The 13,495-nt window shown below is 36.8% G+C and overlaps 1 protein-coding gene across 1 annotated transcript in view; it reads right to left on the bottom strand.

Annotated features, from left to right (window-relative positions):
• Positions 1-13,495, bottom strand: part of TBC1D19 (TBC1 domain family member 19) — a 145,761-nt gene that overhangs the window by 84,611 nt on the left and 47,655 nt on the right. The window contains exons 8-9 of the mRNA XM_047092207.1: positions 9,387-9,497; positions 1,554-1,626 (exon numbers count right to left, since the gene is read on the bottom strand). Of these exons, the coding sequence (XP_046948163.1) occupies positions 1,554-1,626; positions 9,387-9,497 (184 nt within the window). The remainder of the gene's footprint in view (positions 1-1,553; positions 1,627-9,386; positions 9,498-13,495) is intronic.

The raw sequence follows: 13,495 nt of genomic DNA, 5'->3' as shown, positions 1-13,495 counted from the left end.
AATACATCCAGCATTAGCAAACATATGAGACAGCTTCTACTCTCATACCTTGTTAGTGGAAGTATAAACTGGTACTACCAGTTTTGAAAATTCTTTGGCAGTTATCTACTAAAAATGAATTTATGCGAACCTCGGGAGAGGGAAATTGCCTTTTCAGGTGTGTATTCAACAGAGGAGTATACACGTGCTCACCAAAAGAAGCATACTAGGATGTTCATAGCAGCCTTGTTTGTAACAGCCGCCAACCTGAAACTTCCCAAATACTCATCAACAGTAGCAGGGATAAATAAATGTGTGGTATGTTAATACAGTGGAACGACTATCATGCAAAAAAAATGGCCCACAAATACATAAAACAATATGGTTGAATCTCACAAATATAATATTGAACAAAAGAAGTCAAACATCAAAGGGTAGATACTATATGCTTCCATTCATATTAAGTTCAAGAATTGGCAAAATTAATCTATACTGCTAGAAATCAGAATAGTGGTTATTTTTGACAAAGAGGATAAAGACTGAAGGGGGCCTCAGTATATTGATCTGGGTGGTATTTTAATAGGTGTGCCCAAATCGTAAAAATCCAACGAGCCATTCTCTTATAGTATATGTACTTTTTCTTTCTTTCTTTTTTTAAAAAATTTTTAAGTAATCTCTACCCCCAACATGGGGCTTGAACTCACAACCCAGAGATCATGAGTCATATACTCTACCGACTGAGCCAGCCAAGCACCCCCTATGCTTTTCTATATGCATTGTACATTAATAAAGTTTTAAAAATGGTAATAATACATACTTTCTAGAGCTGCTAGGGTTAAAATGAGATAATACACATGCAGCACATAGTAATGTACTCGATGACTGTTTATTAGGTTTATAATTATTATTAACAATAAGAAATAGCCAAATTCCTTATTTTATAGAGAAAGAAGCAAGTCCAGAAATGTAAAGTGACTTGTTCAAGTCACACAGCTAGCCAGTGCAGAGGAAAGACTAGAACAATTCCACAAGACGGGCCTCCCATATTTTAAGTCAATTTTTACTTCCTGTTGATTATAGCTAAATACCAATCCGATCTTTTACGAAAAACACATTGTATTTATGCACACAAAAAAATAAAAGCTAAGGAAATTTTCTGTTTGGTTAATATTTAAAAGATACTAATTTTATACCCTAAATTTATACTAGGTAGAATATCAGTATTCAATTAACTTGATGATACAAACAATAAAAATAGATGGTAATGGCCAGTAAATGTAAATATGAGTGCTGCCAATGAGGATTTTGCCAAAAAAAACTGACTTAAATATGTCTAATGACTTTTCAAAAATTACTTTAAAGACCTTCAAACAAAAATACAAAATCTAGCCGAATTCTGATCATTGCAACATACAGAGTTCTATTCAATAATTAACAATAATCAAGGAGAATCACAAAGTATGCTTAGTTTTCAGACGTAAAAGAGTTACTAGATTAATTTGGAAATGAAAAGATGAGCCTTAAACTGACTCTCATTTATCATTAATTATATGCCATCTGAGAGAAACACTCACCAGGAGGCACTTGTGTAGAATCATCTATACCCAGCTGTCCTGTAGTTAAGCCCAATTCTACAAAGAATTCTTTCTGGAAAATAACACACATAGAATTAACATACATCTCAGTGGTTTGTCATACAGTAGAAACAAAAGTCACCTCATCTTAACATCAGCTTAAATAAAAAATCACAATGTAAAATGCATTTTTGCTTCATTTAAATATCTAAAAAAGGATATTATTGCACTTTTCAGTAGTAATGCATTAGTTCAAAATTTTGCCTTTTTAAGTAATAGATGATTCAGTAAAGACATGATAATTATACTTTTGAGTAAAGAACTAATAACATTAAAATCATTCCTCAAACACAAACACACAGTATGTGTAGAATTCATCAATTTTATTTCTAAATTCATCATCTAAAATTACCAATATGATTCTCTACCTGTGTTTTCTGTGGTACTGTACTTCATTCTGCTTTTAATCAACTAAACACTGCAAATATCCAAAACAACTTAAATTAATTTTTAAGTAAAATTAGACTATCAAGTGTTCTGCTCAACTAAAAATAAATCAGATTTACTCTCCAGACTTCCTCCACTTATCTAGTAATGTCTAGTGAAAGTAATCATGTTTGTCTGTTATTTTTTAAATAACACAACCCCATATTGTTCACGTTATGTTTACTCCCTAAGTAATTAAATATTTCTATTAACATTTGCCTCAGTGTTTTGTTACCATTCTAATTGCTAAAACCAAACTTCCTTCTTTAAAAAATGGAATTAGTTTTAATCCTTTATAATTATGTATTACTTAAATAGTGATTTATTTGTGTCCCTCATAAGACAGTTATCCAGCCTAACATTCACACTCATTTCATTTTTGTACTAATTTTATGTAACTGATGTTATACCTCAATTTTTAACTAAACTTGTCTTTAATCTAGACAAGTTGTAAAGACAAACTAAACTTGTCTTTAATCTAGACTTCAATTGTTTGTAAAGACAAACTAAACTTGTCTTTAATCTAGACTTCAATTTATGTGTCCCATTTTTAATGACTAAAGAGGCAAAAATGTAATGTTATTCATCCATTTTCAACCACTATCTTCTATTTATTGTAAATACTCTTCCTTCATTTAAATCATTAGAATTAATGATAAGGTATTTGGTTATTTAGTAGTCTCCATCTTTATTCTAGAGAAGGGACTTAGGTCCAAAAACATTTCGATATTACCTTCCGTAATCACAATGGAGAATTTTACTTTTGCTAAGACATGTTAAGGCACAGAAATAGAACTCTGAATATCCATTTTCTATTTCACTGCTCTGGACTACTTTTCACTCAACATCACCAGACTTGGGCCCTAATCTCAGATTTCTTTCAAAACTCCCCCTGGGTATTAGGCCTTCTGGAATGCCTTTCTTGATATTCCAGGCTGATATAAGCAACTCTCTATATACATGTATTACCTTTTATAAACTTCTAGCAAAGTACATAATCACATCATTTTGTTACTGTTCATCTCCCCACGAACCTGAAGCTCCGAGAATATAAGGACTATCTCTTATGCATATTTGCACGCCCAGTACTTGGCACAGTGCTCAGTGACATGTAGCAGAGGGGCTCAATAATGATACTGAACCACACTGCTGAGCTCTATTCCAACCGGTTGCCTCTACGTGACTGAATTAGTAAACAGGAATGAGTCGACAACTTCACTTTAAGTTGTTTTAAAAAAGAAATGTTGTTTTAACATGGATGAGACTACATAACATTGTGAACTAGGTTTGAAAGCCATCTATTATAGGATCGTATGACTCAGTGAGCACAACCAAGTTTAATACTCATATAGAGACCAAGGTCTCAAACAAACCAAACCTCGAGTCAGAATTGTTATCGCCAGGCCGCAGGACTCAGGGAGGGCAACAACAACTAGTGAGAGCAGGAAGACAAGGACTAACCATACTCTTAATGGGTATAGCCACAATTTTTTTGAAAATTAGCTACAGGTTTTTGGTTGTTCAATAGCTAAGAATGAAGCCACATCAGTTCTGGGTCTCGTCAGACAGAAGACACAATTAGTCCCACTTATGCACATGCTGACCCTTTCATACAGTGTCCTTTTCCTGCTTCTTTACCTAGAAAACTCCTTCAAGCTAGTCCAAATGGCAGTACCCCTAGAGACTTCCCACCACTTTCAGGAAAAGAAGCTGCCGCTTCCTTTTCTGTACACTTTGTATAAACTGCTACTAAAAGGACTTCTAACACTTTTTAAAAATAACTTCTTAAAAATTGTTTAACAAAGTTGTAATATTAACGATTAATAGTTATATACTGCTTACTAAGTTCCAAGTACTGTCTATATGCTTTATATATTATTTTAGCTTCCTAGTGCTGCCATTAAAAAAAAAAGTATCACTAACTGGGTGGCTTTCAACAACAAAATGTCTTCTCACAGTTCTAGAGGCTAGAAGTCCAGAATCAAGGTGTTAACAGGGCCAAGCTCTCCCTGAAGACTCTTGGGGAGAATCTGTTTCAAGCCTTTCTCAGTTTCTGGTCCGGCAATCTTTGGTGATCCTTGGCTTATAAATGCGTAACTCCAATCTCTGCCTCCACTGTCTTATGACACTCTCCTTGTATGTCTCTCCTCTGCGTCTCTTCTCTTCTCATAAAAACCTGGTCATATTGGCGTTAGGGCCCACCCTATTTTGAGAAGACATCCTCTTAGCTTGACTGCATCCGCAATGGCCCTACTTCCAAATGAGGTCACATTCACAAGTACTGGAGGTTAGGACTTCAACATATCTTTTTGAGGCACACAATTCAACCCATAATTTTGATCTTAACTTACTGATCTGCACAATACTTCTATGAGATATTATTATCCCTATTTTACAAATAAGAAAACTAAGGCTCAAGGTCAAGAAAATTTATTCAAGGTCACATAGCCAGTAAGGGGCAGCGCAAGAACTTAAACCCCAATTAGGTAGCTTCAGAATATAATCAACTAACCATCATGCTATACTGCCTTCACATGCAGTGAATAGTTTAAGAAGTCAAGTCAGCTAAAAAATATATAACAACAATTCCTCCAATATATGCATGTGCGTGTGCACGCACACGCACACACACACACACACACACACACACACAAAACTGGCCACTATCCAGAAACAACCACTTTCAGCTTTTTTTCTGGTATTTATCTCCAGATTTCAATTAACAAATATAGACTGCTATTCTTATCAATTTTAGGTATCTATTGATTTTTCTTGTATTTTAGCTCATGTACATTCGCTTTTCCTCCGTCCAACATTCCAATATAATTATATATCAATTCTTGATTAAATCCATATTAGAAGTTTGCATTATGACTATTTAAATATTATTCAGTGCTGAGCTGTGTCGTATGCTATAAATCGGTTTCCTTTATTTTACTTTTTTTGGTACACGCAGCTGATAATGAAATCATTTTTTTCACTAATATAATTTTCTCTAATCATTTATCTCTTCCTATACCCTTCAAGAACTCTGAAAAGATCCTCCACCATATAATTTTGCAAACCTAACAAGTTTGTACCAACTTTTCTTGCGGTCATCCTGGAACCCTCCAGCCTCTTGCTCCAATCTAGAATCGCTCTGGTCCTGCTGCACACCCTTTGTCCTGAAACTGCTTGTCACTGTCATCCTGGAAATTCTTAGGTCGGAACCCTGTTTCTGGGTCCCCTACTTTGCTCTCTGTATCTATGAGCTTGTTTTGGAGACTTCTACCAACAGTTCCCCAAATAAGAGTAGATATTTTAGATCACCTAAATATCTGAAAATGTCTACTCCAACTTCACATTTGATTAACTGTTGGTTATATGTAGAATTCTTGGCTTGAAATCAGTTGGATTGTTAAAGAGATTATTTCAAAATCTTCTAACTTCCAGTTTTGCTGCCGGGAAGTCAGATGCCACTCTCATTTCTGACACTTTATATGTATCCTGTCTTCCTTCTACGACAAGTTTTTAGTTTTCTTTTCAGGAGCCTTGATATAGGTCTTCTTTCATTCATGACATTGGGTGGGCCTTTTCATACTGGAGATTCTTATCTTTCAGGTCTTGGGGATTTTAATAATTCCATTACTTCGGTTTTCTCATTCTGGTACTGCCACTGGTCAGATTTTAGCCCTTCTGGATTGATCATCTAAGTAAAAAAACATTTTCCCTCTTACTTTTCATCTCTTTGGTTTTTTCCCTTGTGTTCTGTCGTCTCATAGAGATTTCCTCAGCTTTACTTTTGACTCTTCTGATTTTTTTTTTTGCATACCATATTTTTGATTTGTAAAAGTTTTTTTTTTTAATTTTTTTAATGTTTATTTATTTATTTTTGAGAGAGAGACAGAGCACGAGCAAGGGAGGAGCAGAGAGAGAGAGGGACACACGGAATCTGAAACAGGCTCCAGGCTCCGAGCTGTCAGCACAGATCCCGACATGGGGCTCGAACTCACAAACCGTGAGATCATGACCTGAGCCGAAGCCAGACGCTCAACCTACTGAGCCACCCAGGCACCCTGTAAAAGTTCTTTCTTATTCTCGTTGTTTAAATGAAACTCTGTTCTTGTGTAATTCTTGTTTCATGAGTTATATCTTCTCTCTGAATATTAATGGTTTAAATCTTCTCCTGGGAAGAAATGGTTAACAGGCTAACCTCTTTGTCTATGTGAAGATGACCTTGGGTTTACCTTCTCCCAGCACTGTTGCCCTGAAAATGTGCTGGTGCTCTCTCTCTCTCTCTCCCTCTCTCTCTCTCTCTGGTGCGCACACGCACACACACACACACACACACACGAATTGTGGCTAGGAATGCCAGCTACATTACTAAGCAATGCAATTTCTGAAAAAAATATGACCCTTGATGATAAATTACATCTGAAACAGAAGACTTTGAGTGGACTATAAAAATCTATTGGAAAACACAGGCCTTAGCTGCCTGCTGTGGTGTCTCGAGAGGCCCTGGATGCTATGCCCACGTGAATTACAAGAAACAGTTCCTATCCTGTGTAAGACGTCCTTTGTTGTACCTAGGCAACTTCATCACTTACAATTCCCTGCCTTCCTTGTGGGGGCTGGAGGCAGCATAGGGTTGGCTGTAAGGACTCCTGGAGAAAAGCTACCTGACATACTGACATGCTGTTTTCTGCCCTGTATTATTCTACAAATGTAAGTGAATCTGACGCCAGGTTATGACCTATTGTATCCTGTGAGTGTGAACATAAATTCAAACCTGAAACCATTATTAAAGCTCATGATAAGTACTCATTCCCTAAACTGGCTTTTTAAAAAAATTTTTTTTTAGTTTTGGTGTCTGCCTTTCAAGTTGGAAAATTTCAAGTATTTGCAGATCCTGGGCTGGTAGGTCATATTTAGGAACGAGGCAATAAACAACTGACTGGAAGCTATGTCTGCAAGGATTGGGCATAAGGTGCATGGGGGAGAGAGAATTGCAGGCATAGTGATGGAGGTAGGGGATGAGGATATTAGCCTCACCATTTGATCAACTCTCACTTAATTTCTCTGTTTTCAAAACAGTGCCTCATTCTTGTACTGCTTTAAATCTGAAGTGGCTAAATTCTTAGCCTTTATGATTCTTTTTCTCTAAAGAACCTGTCTCTGGTCTCCCGTGGGGAAGGAGAAGTCACCTGAATATGCAAGCTGGTAGGAGTATGGGGGTCTACTCTCTCCTGATATAGACTTTCACACAGTCTCATCTTCAACCCTGTGGCTCACCAAGGCCTTCTATATCATGTGGTGTTCTTGAGGCTTTCCAAAGTTCTATGGAGAAAACCATCTTGCTTCTTGTATCAGTCAGTATCCAGCCAGAAAATAGAAATCATCCCAGAAATGTGAACAGGGAAAAATAGAATTAAATTAGATGATGCAGAAAGTAACTATGACTTCTAGACTGATGAAAAGGGAACCAAGAACTCAGGAAAGGGTTCTCCTTGTCCTCAAGATGGAGATTTAGGCTTTTTTTTTTTTTTTTTTTTTTATGAAATGCTCACCATAAGTTGTAGTTGTCATCTGTAACCATACAAAGTCATTACACTATTACTGACTGTATTCTCTATGCTGTACTTTTCAGCCCAGTGACTTATTTATTTTGTAACCAGAAGTCTGTACCTCTTAATCCCTTTCACCTATTTTGCCCATCCCCTCACCCCCCTCCACTCTGTCAACCACCAGTTTGTTCTCTGTATCTGTGAGTTTATTTCTGGGTTTTGTTGGTTTGTTTTCTTTTTTAGATTCCATGAGATTCAGTCTTTCAAGGAAAGAAAATGGCTGACCCAGGAATGCGTGCAGGGGTGGGAGGTTGGTAAAGAAACTCGTCAGAGGGTACAGACTGGAGCTGGCTTCTGCATGCTGATCTGCTGGCTTCCGAACACAGGGACTGCAAGGGAAGCTCCTTTCTCTGGTTACAGTCTTGTGGTGTCCCTCCAGAACCCTCTACTGATAAAGCCTAACATCAAGCCAGTTAGTGAAAGAAAAATGTCTGTAAGATCCAACTCCAGCATAATAAAGCAAAACAAAACAAGGAAGATGTACAGCTGAGTGATTATTGACATGCCTCTCACCCGCACCTCCCACCTCTTAGAGAGACGCAGTAGGGCTTGACCTTCCTCCATGTTTAAGCCATGTACCACTCTCCCCTCAGTTCTCCAACCTGACACGCTCACAGAGCTACACATTGTTTGATAGTTTCATCAAAGGCGGTATTTAAATTTCTGTGCTCCTTATTGTTTTGGGTGATTAACAAAAGAAGGAGTGAGAATTTCGTATTCTTTCTTTTAATGTTTATTTATTTTGAGACAGAGAGAGAGAAAGAGAGAACATGAACACACACACACACACACACACACACACACACACACACACGAGGGGGCAAGGGGCAGAGAGAGTCAGAGACAGAATCCCAAGCAGGATCCACACTGTCCGTGCAGAGCTTGGGCTGGGACAGGGAGGGGGGCTCAATCTCACAAACCGTGAGATCAAGACCTGAGCTGAAATCAAGAATCAGATGCTCAACTGAGCCACCCAGGTGCCCCAGGAGTGATAATTTCTTAGCTCCATTCAGGAATTCTCCCCACCTTTCTATAATTGCTCTATTTTAAAACTAACTTCCTCACCAAAATGTGACAGTTTCCAGAGCAAAGACCGTCTCTAACTCATCTTCCTTTTCCTTTATCTCCTTCAGTGCCTCATTTTGATAAGCTTAATACAGGTTGGTTGAATTAAATAAAATGTACATTCTTTAAATATTCTTAATAAAATTCACAACTTATTTCAATCAGTTTTTTTTAAGTTTAATAGTTTATTTTTGAGAGAGAGAGAGAGCAAGAGCGAGAGCGAGAGCGAGAGAGAGAGAGAGAGAGAGAGAATCCTAAGCAGGCTTTGTGCAGGCAGCACGGAGCCCAATGTGGGACTCAAACTCATGAACCATGAGATCATGACCTGAGCCAAAATCAAGACTCAGACACCTAACCGACTGAGCCACCCAGGTGACCCTCAATCAATTTTACTGTCATATATCATGTACCTAAATCCCAACAAGCTGTCTTATAAATCTTTGTTTTTGATTAAAATGAGGAAAAAGCAAAAGCATTTATAAGTGCATGAAAACTCATCTTTAGTCCTACTAGCAAAGTAACTCACTCTCTATATAACACATTTACAATAAAAAAGAAGCTTTTCACTTCATTATTTAATGAGCAGACAGCCCTATTGTTTTAGATATTTGCAGCACTAAAATGTTTCTCTAATGGTTGTCTTCTAAAATATGCAATATTTTGAAATGCTGATACTTACCAATTCAGGGATGTCTTTTACTTTCAGAGGAACTTGGATTAAACCCAAATGAGTCCTGAAACTAAGAGAATCACCATTTTCATAATTTGGGTTGCGAAGATTAATTAACACCTTTAAAAACAAATCCAACAGAATTGGTTAGTTTCTTTATAGGATGTTTACACCTATAAAATTGGCAGTGATATTCTTGGTGTATCACCACAAAATTAAAAACCATTTGGGGCTATGTATGTACTTTAATTACATTCTAAAAAACTATAAAATTATATTGAAATGTTAAAATATCATAAACATGCCTTAAATTTAATATTCTGATGATCTACCATATAAAAGTCTAAAAGAATTTAGTTAGAATGAAAAACATTTTGATGGTAATAAAAAATCAAAACTGCTTGAATATTTAACAAGGGAAGGTGACAGAAAGATCAAAATTGCTTGATTGTAATATTTGCCAGAAAAAATTTCGGAATCAACTCTAGCCCTTTGAAAAAACAGATATTGACAAGGTTTTTAGAAAAATAGTAGAATAATATTGCAGAGTATCGCCTCTAAATCAAACCCACAAGGAAAAAAAAAAATTCAGAAGCCAAACTAACAATTTATATACTTTTCAAAATTAGGCAGGTCAAAAAAGTCTTAGATATTTACATATCCTTTATGTAGGAATTGCACTTCTATAAGTACAATTAAGCACAAATAATTCTATAAGTACAAATAATTAAGATGTTTGCAAAGACAGTGCAGAAAGAATGTTAATGAAGTACTATTTATTACAGAAAAATGTGAAACAACTTAAACATTCCAGTAGAGGGTATTACTTAAATGAATTGTGGTTAATTCATATAATAAAATATAATGTAATTTGCCTCTATTAACACAGGTAATATATATAATAACATGAAAAAATATTCACAATATATGAAGTTGAAAAATGTGTAGTAACGTAATGTTTATTGCTGTGTGACGGCATTAAAGGTAATTTTTTAAAAGTTTTCTCCTTATGTATATTTTCTTATTTTTCTAACAATAACATACATTTCGGGGAAAGAATAATTATAATAAAAAATATTTTTAAATTGAAACTCTTGAGAAAAAAAAAATCAAGCATCCAGTACAATGGCATGCACAGAGCTAGAGAGTATTATGTTAAGCGAAGTAAGTCAGTCAAAGAAACACAAATACCATGTGATTTCACTCGTCTGTGGAATTTGGGAAACAAAACAAAGGAGCAAAGGAAAAGAAGAAGAGAGAGGCAAGTCAAGAAACAGACTCTTAACTACAGAGAACAAACTGATGGTTACCAGAGGGGAGGCGGGTGGGGGCATGACGTAAATAGGTAGGTGATGGGGTTAAGGAGTGCACTTGTCATAAGCACTGAGTGCTGTATGGAAGTGCTGCTCTCTATTTTACAGACCTGAAACTAATATTATACTGTGTGTTAATTAACTGAATTTTTAAAAAAAAAACTTAAAAAAAATAAAAAGAATACAGCAAAGGAGATTATGGTGACAGAAACACTATCACATCTGAGGAAGGAATTAATAAGCTGATAACTAATCACTGATAAAATGGAATGTGTTAAAATGCCAAAACAGTTTCCCAAAACTGCAAGCACTAAATTAAGGCTAAAAATGTCAACAGTATTTGTTAAAAAAATAAATAAATACAAATATAGCAAAGAATCAACAGCGCTAAATGCAGACTAATAGGGAACAATGCAATTTTAGCCTAATAACACAAATCATGTATCATACTGCACAGAAACCTCACACACGTAGGATAGGAAAGGGAAACTATGAATACATGGGTAATAGAAAAGAGAAAATATTAGAAATGCAGAAGCTATACAGATATAATTATAGAAAATGTTCTTTAGTTAAAGACGAATTTCAGCATAAATAATAAAAGGATCAATTCATCAACAGTCCTGAAAGAAACAGAACGTTATGACCATTAAGGAGAAAACAGTTAAAGATAATCATACAAAAATTACATGAAATTTCAGCCCTGAAGTGCTAGAAAAGGGAAGAGTTTGGGAGAAATCTTTAACAAGCTAAGAGAAAGAATGCCATCACCATAAAGGCAGTTTCTGACCAAACTAACTTCTCTTTAGAACTAAAAGAAGACAGTTGACTCTTGAACAACACAAGTTTGAACTTCAACTCAAATGCAGACTTTTAACAGTACAGTACTGTAAATGTATTTTCTTTTCCTTATGCCTTTCTTAATATTTTCTTTTCTCTAGCACACTTATTGTAAGAATACAGTATATAATGCATATTAACATACAAAATATGTGTTGGCTGTGTTATCAGTAAGACTTCCAGTCAACAGTAGTACTTAGCTACTTAAGTTTGGGGGGAGTCAAAAGGTATATGTGGATTTTTGACCATGCAGGGGGTCAGAGCCCTCATGTTGTTCAAGCATCAACTGTATATTTTATGCTGGCAAACTAGCTTCAAAGACAACAGTTCAGAAAAGAAATAAAAGTAAAATGTGAAAAACTCATTCATTCATTTACTCGTTCATTCAGCACCTATTTGTTGAGCAGCTATGTGCTAAGCACCGTTCTATCTGTTGGAGATAGAGCAATTAACCTGCAGCTGGTTTGTGGTAGCTCCATGCTTATCCCCAGGGACACCTGGATGTCTGGTGGTGACCGTTGGCCAAGATGGGATGAAATACACGAACTAGTCATTTATAATGTGCTACTTAATGTCCCGGGGAGGCAGTCCATATCAGTTTCACATGGCTTATTGAAAATGCACAGATTGCTAGCTTCTCCTGATTTACCAGTGGGGATATAAAAGACCCCTGGGAAACCTTCCTTGCGCCTTGACTCCCAAGACCAGTGTATCTCACTTGTATCTTAGCGGTTCCTACTCCAAAGACAAAGCTCATCCTCTGCAACTAAGAAAGAACCCTGGGAGCTGAGCCTAGAAGTTTGGATCTCTTCGTATTTGCATGTGCTTTCTTTCTCTTGCTGAAAGAATGCCTTCTGTGGCTGCATCCTGTGAAGTCTTGTGAGTCTTCAATTATTGGACTCTGTAACTGTTGGAATAGTGTACAAAACAGAATGAGAAGCTCCTGCCCTTGTGAATCTTACTTTTTTTTTTAATTTCTTTTTTAACGTTTATTTATTTTTGAGACAGAGAGAGACAGAGCATGAATGGGGGAGGGCCAGACAGAGAGGGAGACACAGAATCCGAAGCAGGCTCCAGGCTCTGAGCTGTCAACACAGAGCCCGACACGGGGCTGAACTCACAGAGCGCGAGATCATGACCTGAGCCGAAGTTGGATGCTTAACCAACTGAGCCACCCAGGCGCCCCGTGAATCTTACTTTTAATAGGAGAAGGCAGGCAATAAGGAAAACAGAAAAAGAATATGTTATATAATGATAAATGCTATAAAGAAAAACAAAGTAGGAAAAGGATAAAAGGAGTTCCAAGCAGGGAGCCGCGGGGGAAGGCTTTGCTGAGAAAGTGACATTTAAACAAAGACATAAGGAGTGAAGGAACGTGCAGACAAGTATCTGGGGAAAAAGTACTGTAAGCAGAGAAGAGGAGCGGAGGCCCTCAGATGGCAGGAAGCCAGGGGGAAGCATGGAGGCTAAAGTAAATGGAGTATAACAAATCAGGGGAAAGTAATAGGAGATGAACTCAGAGAAGTAATGGGGTATCAGATCAAATAGCATGTTTCGCACCACTGTCATGACTTTGGCTTTTAAGTAGAATGAGATGGGAAGCTGCCGGATACCAGAGATGGCTTATTTGGAATGGTACTGCAATGGCTTCCTCTGGAAACTGCACTGAGAACAAATTCTAGGTGGGCAAGGGTAGAGCAGGAAGACATTAGGAGGATGGAGGTAGGAGTGGTTGAATTCCGGATACATGTTGAAGGTAAAGTGACAGGATTTGCTGATTACGTGTAAGGTACAAGAGAAAGAGTGGAATCAAAGGTGAGTCCGTTAAAATAATTAGTGAGCGCTAACCTACTTTATTTTCGATATGCTTTCTCAAACTTAATTAAGCTCATCATCTTTATTAACAGACCTGTTCCTTCTCCTGCATTCTCTATCCCAAGGACGTAGTACCTCTCTGCCCAGTTA

The sequence above is a fragment of the Lynx rufus genome, unplaced genomic scaffold (assembly GCF_022079265.1).
Source record: "Lynx rufus isolate CCGP_SWC_20201006 ecotype Redwood Valley unplaced genomic scaffold, mLynRuf1.p SCAF_3, whole genome shotgun sequence".
NCBI classification, from domain to species: domain Eukaryota; kingdom Metazoa; phylum Chordata; class Mammalia; order Carnivora; family Felidae; genus Lynx; species Lynx rufus.
This window is presented reverse-complemented; position numbering and strand designations above follow the sequence as displayed.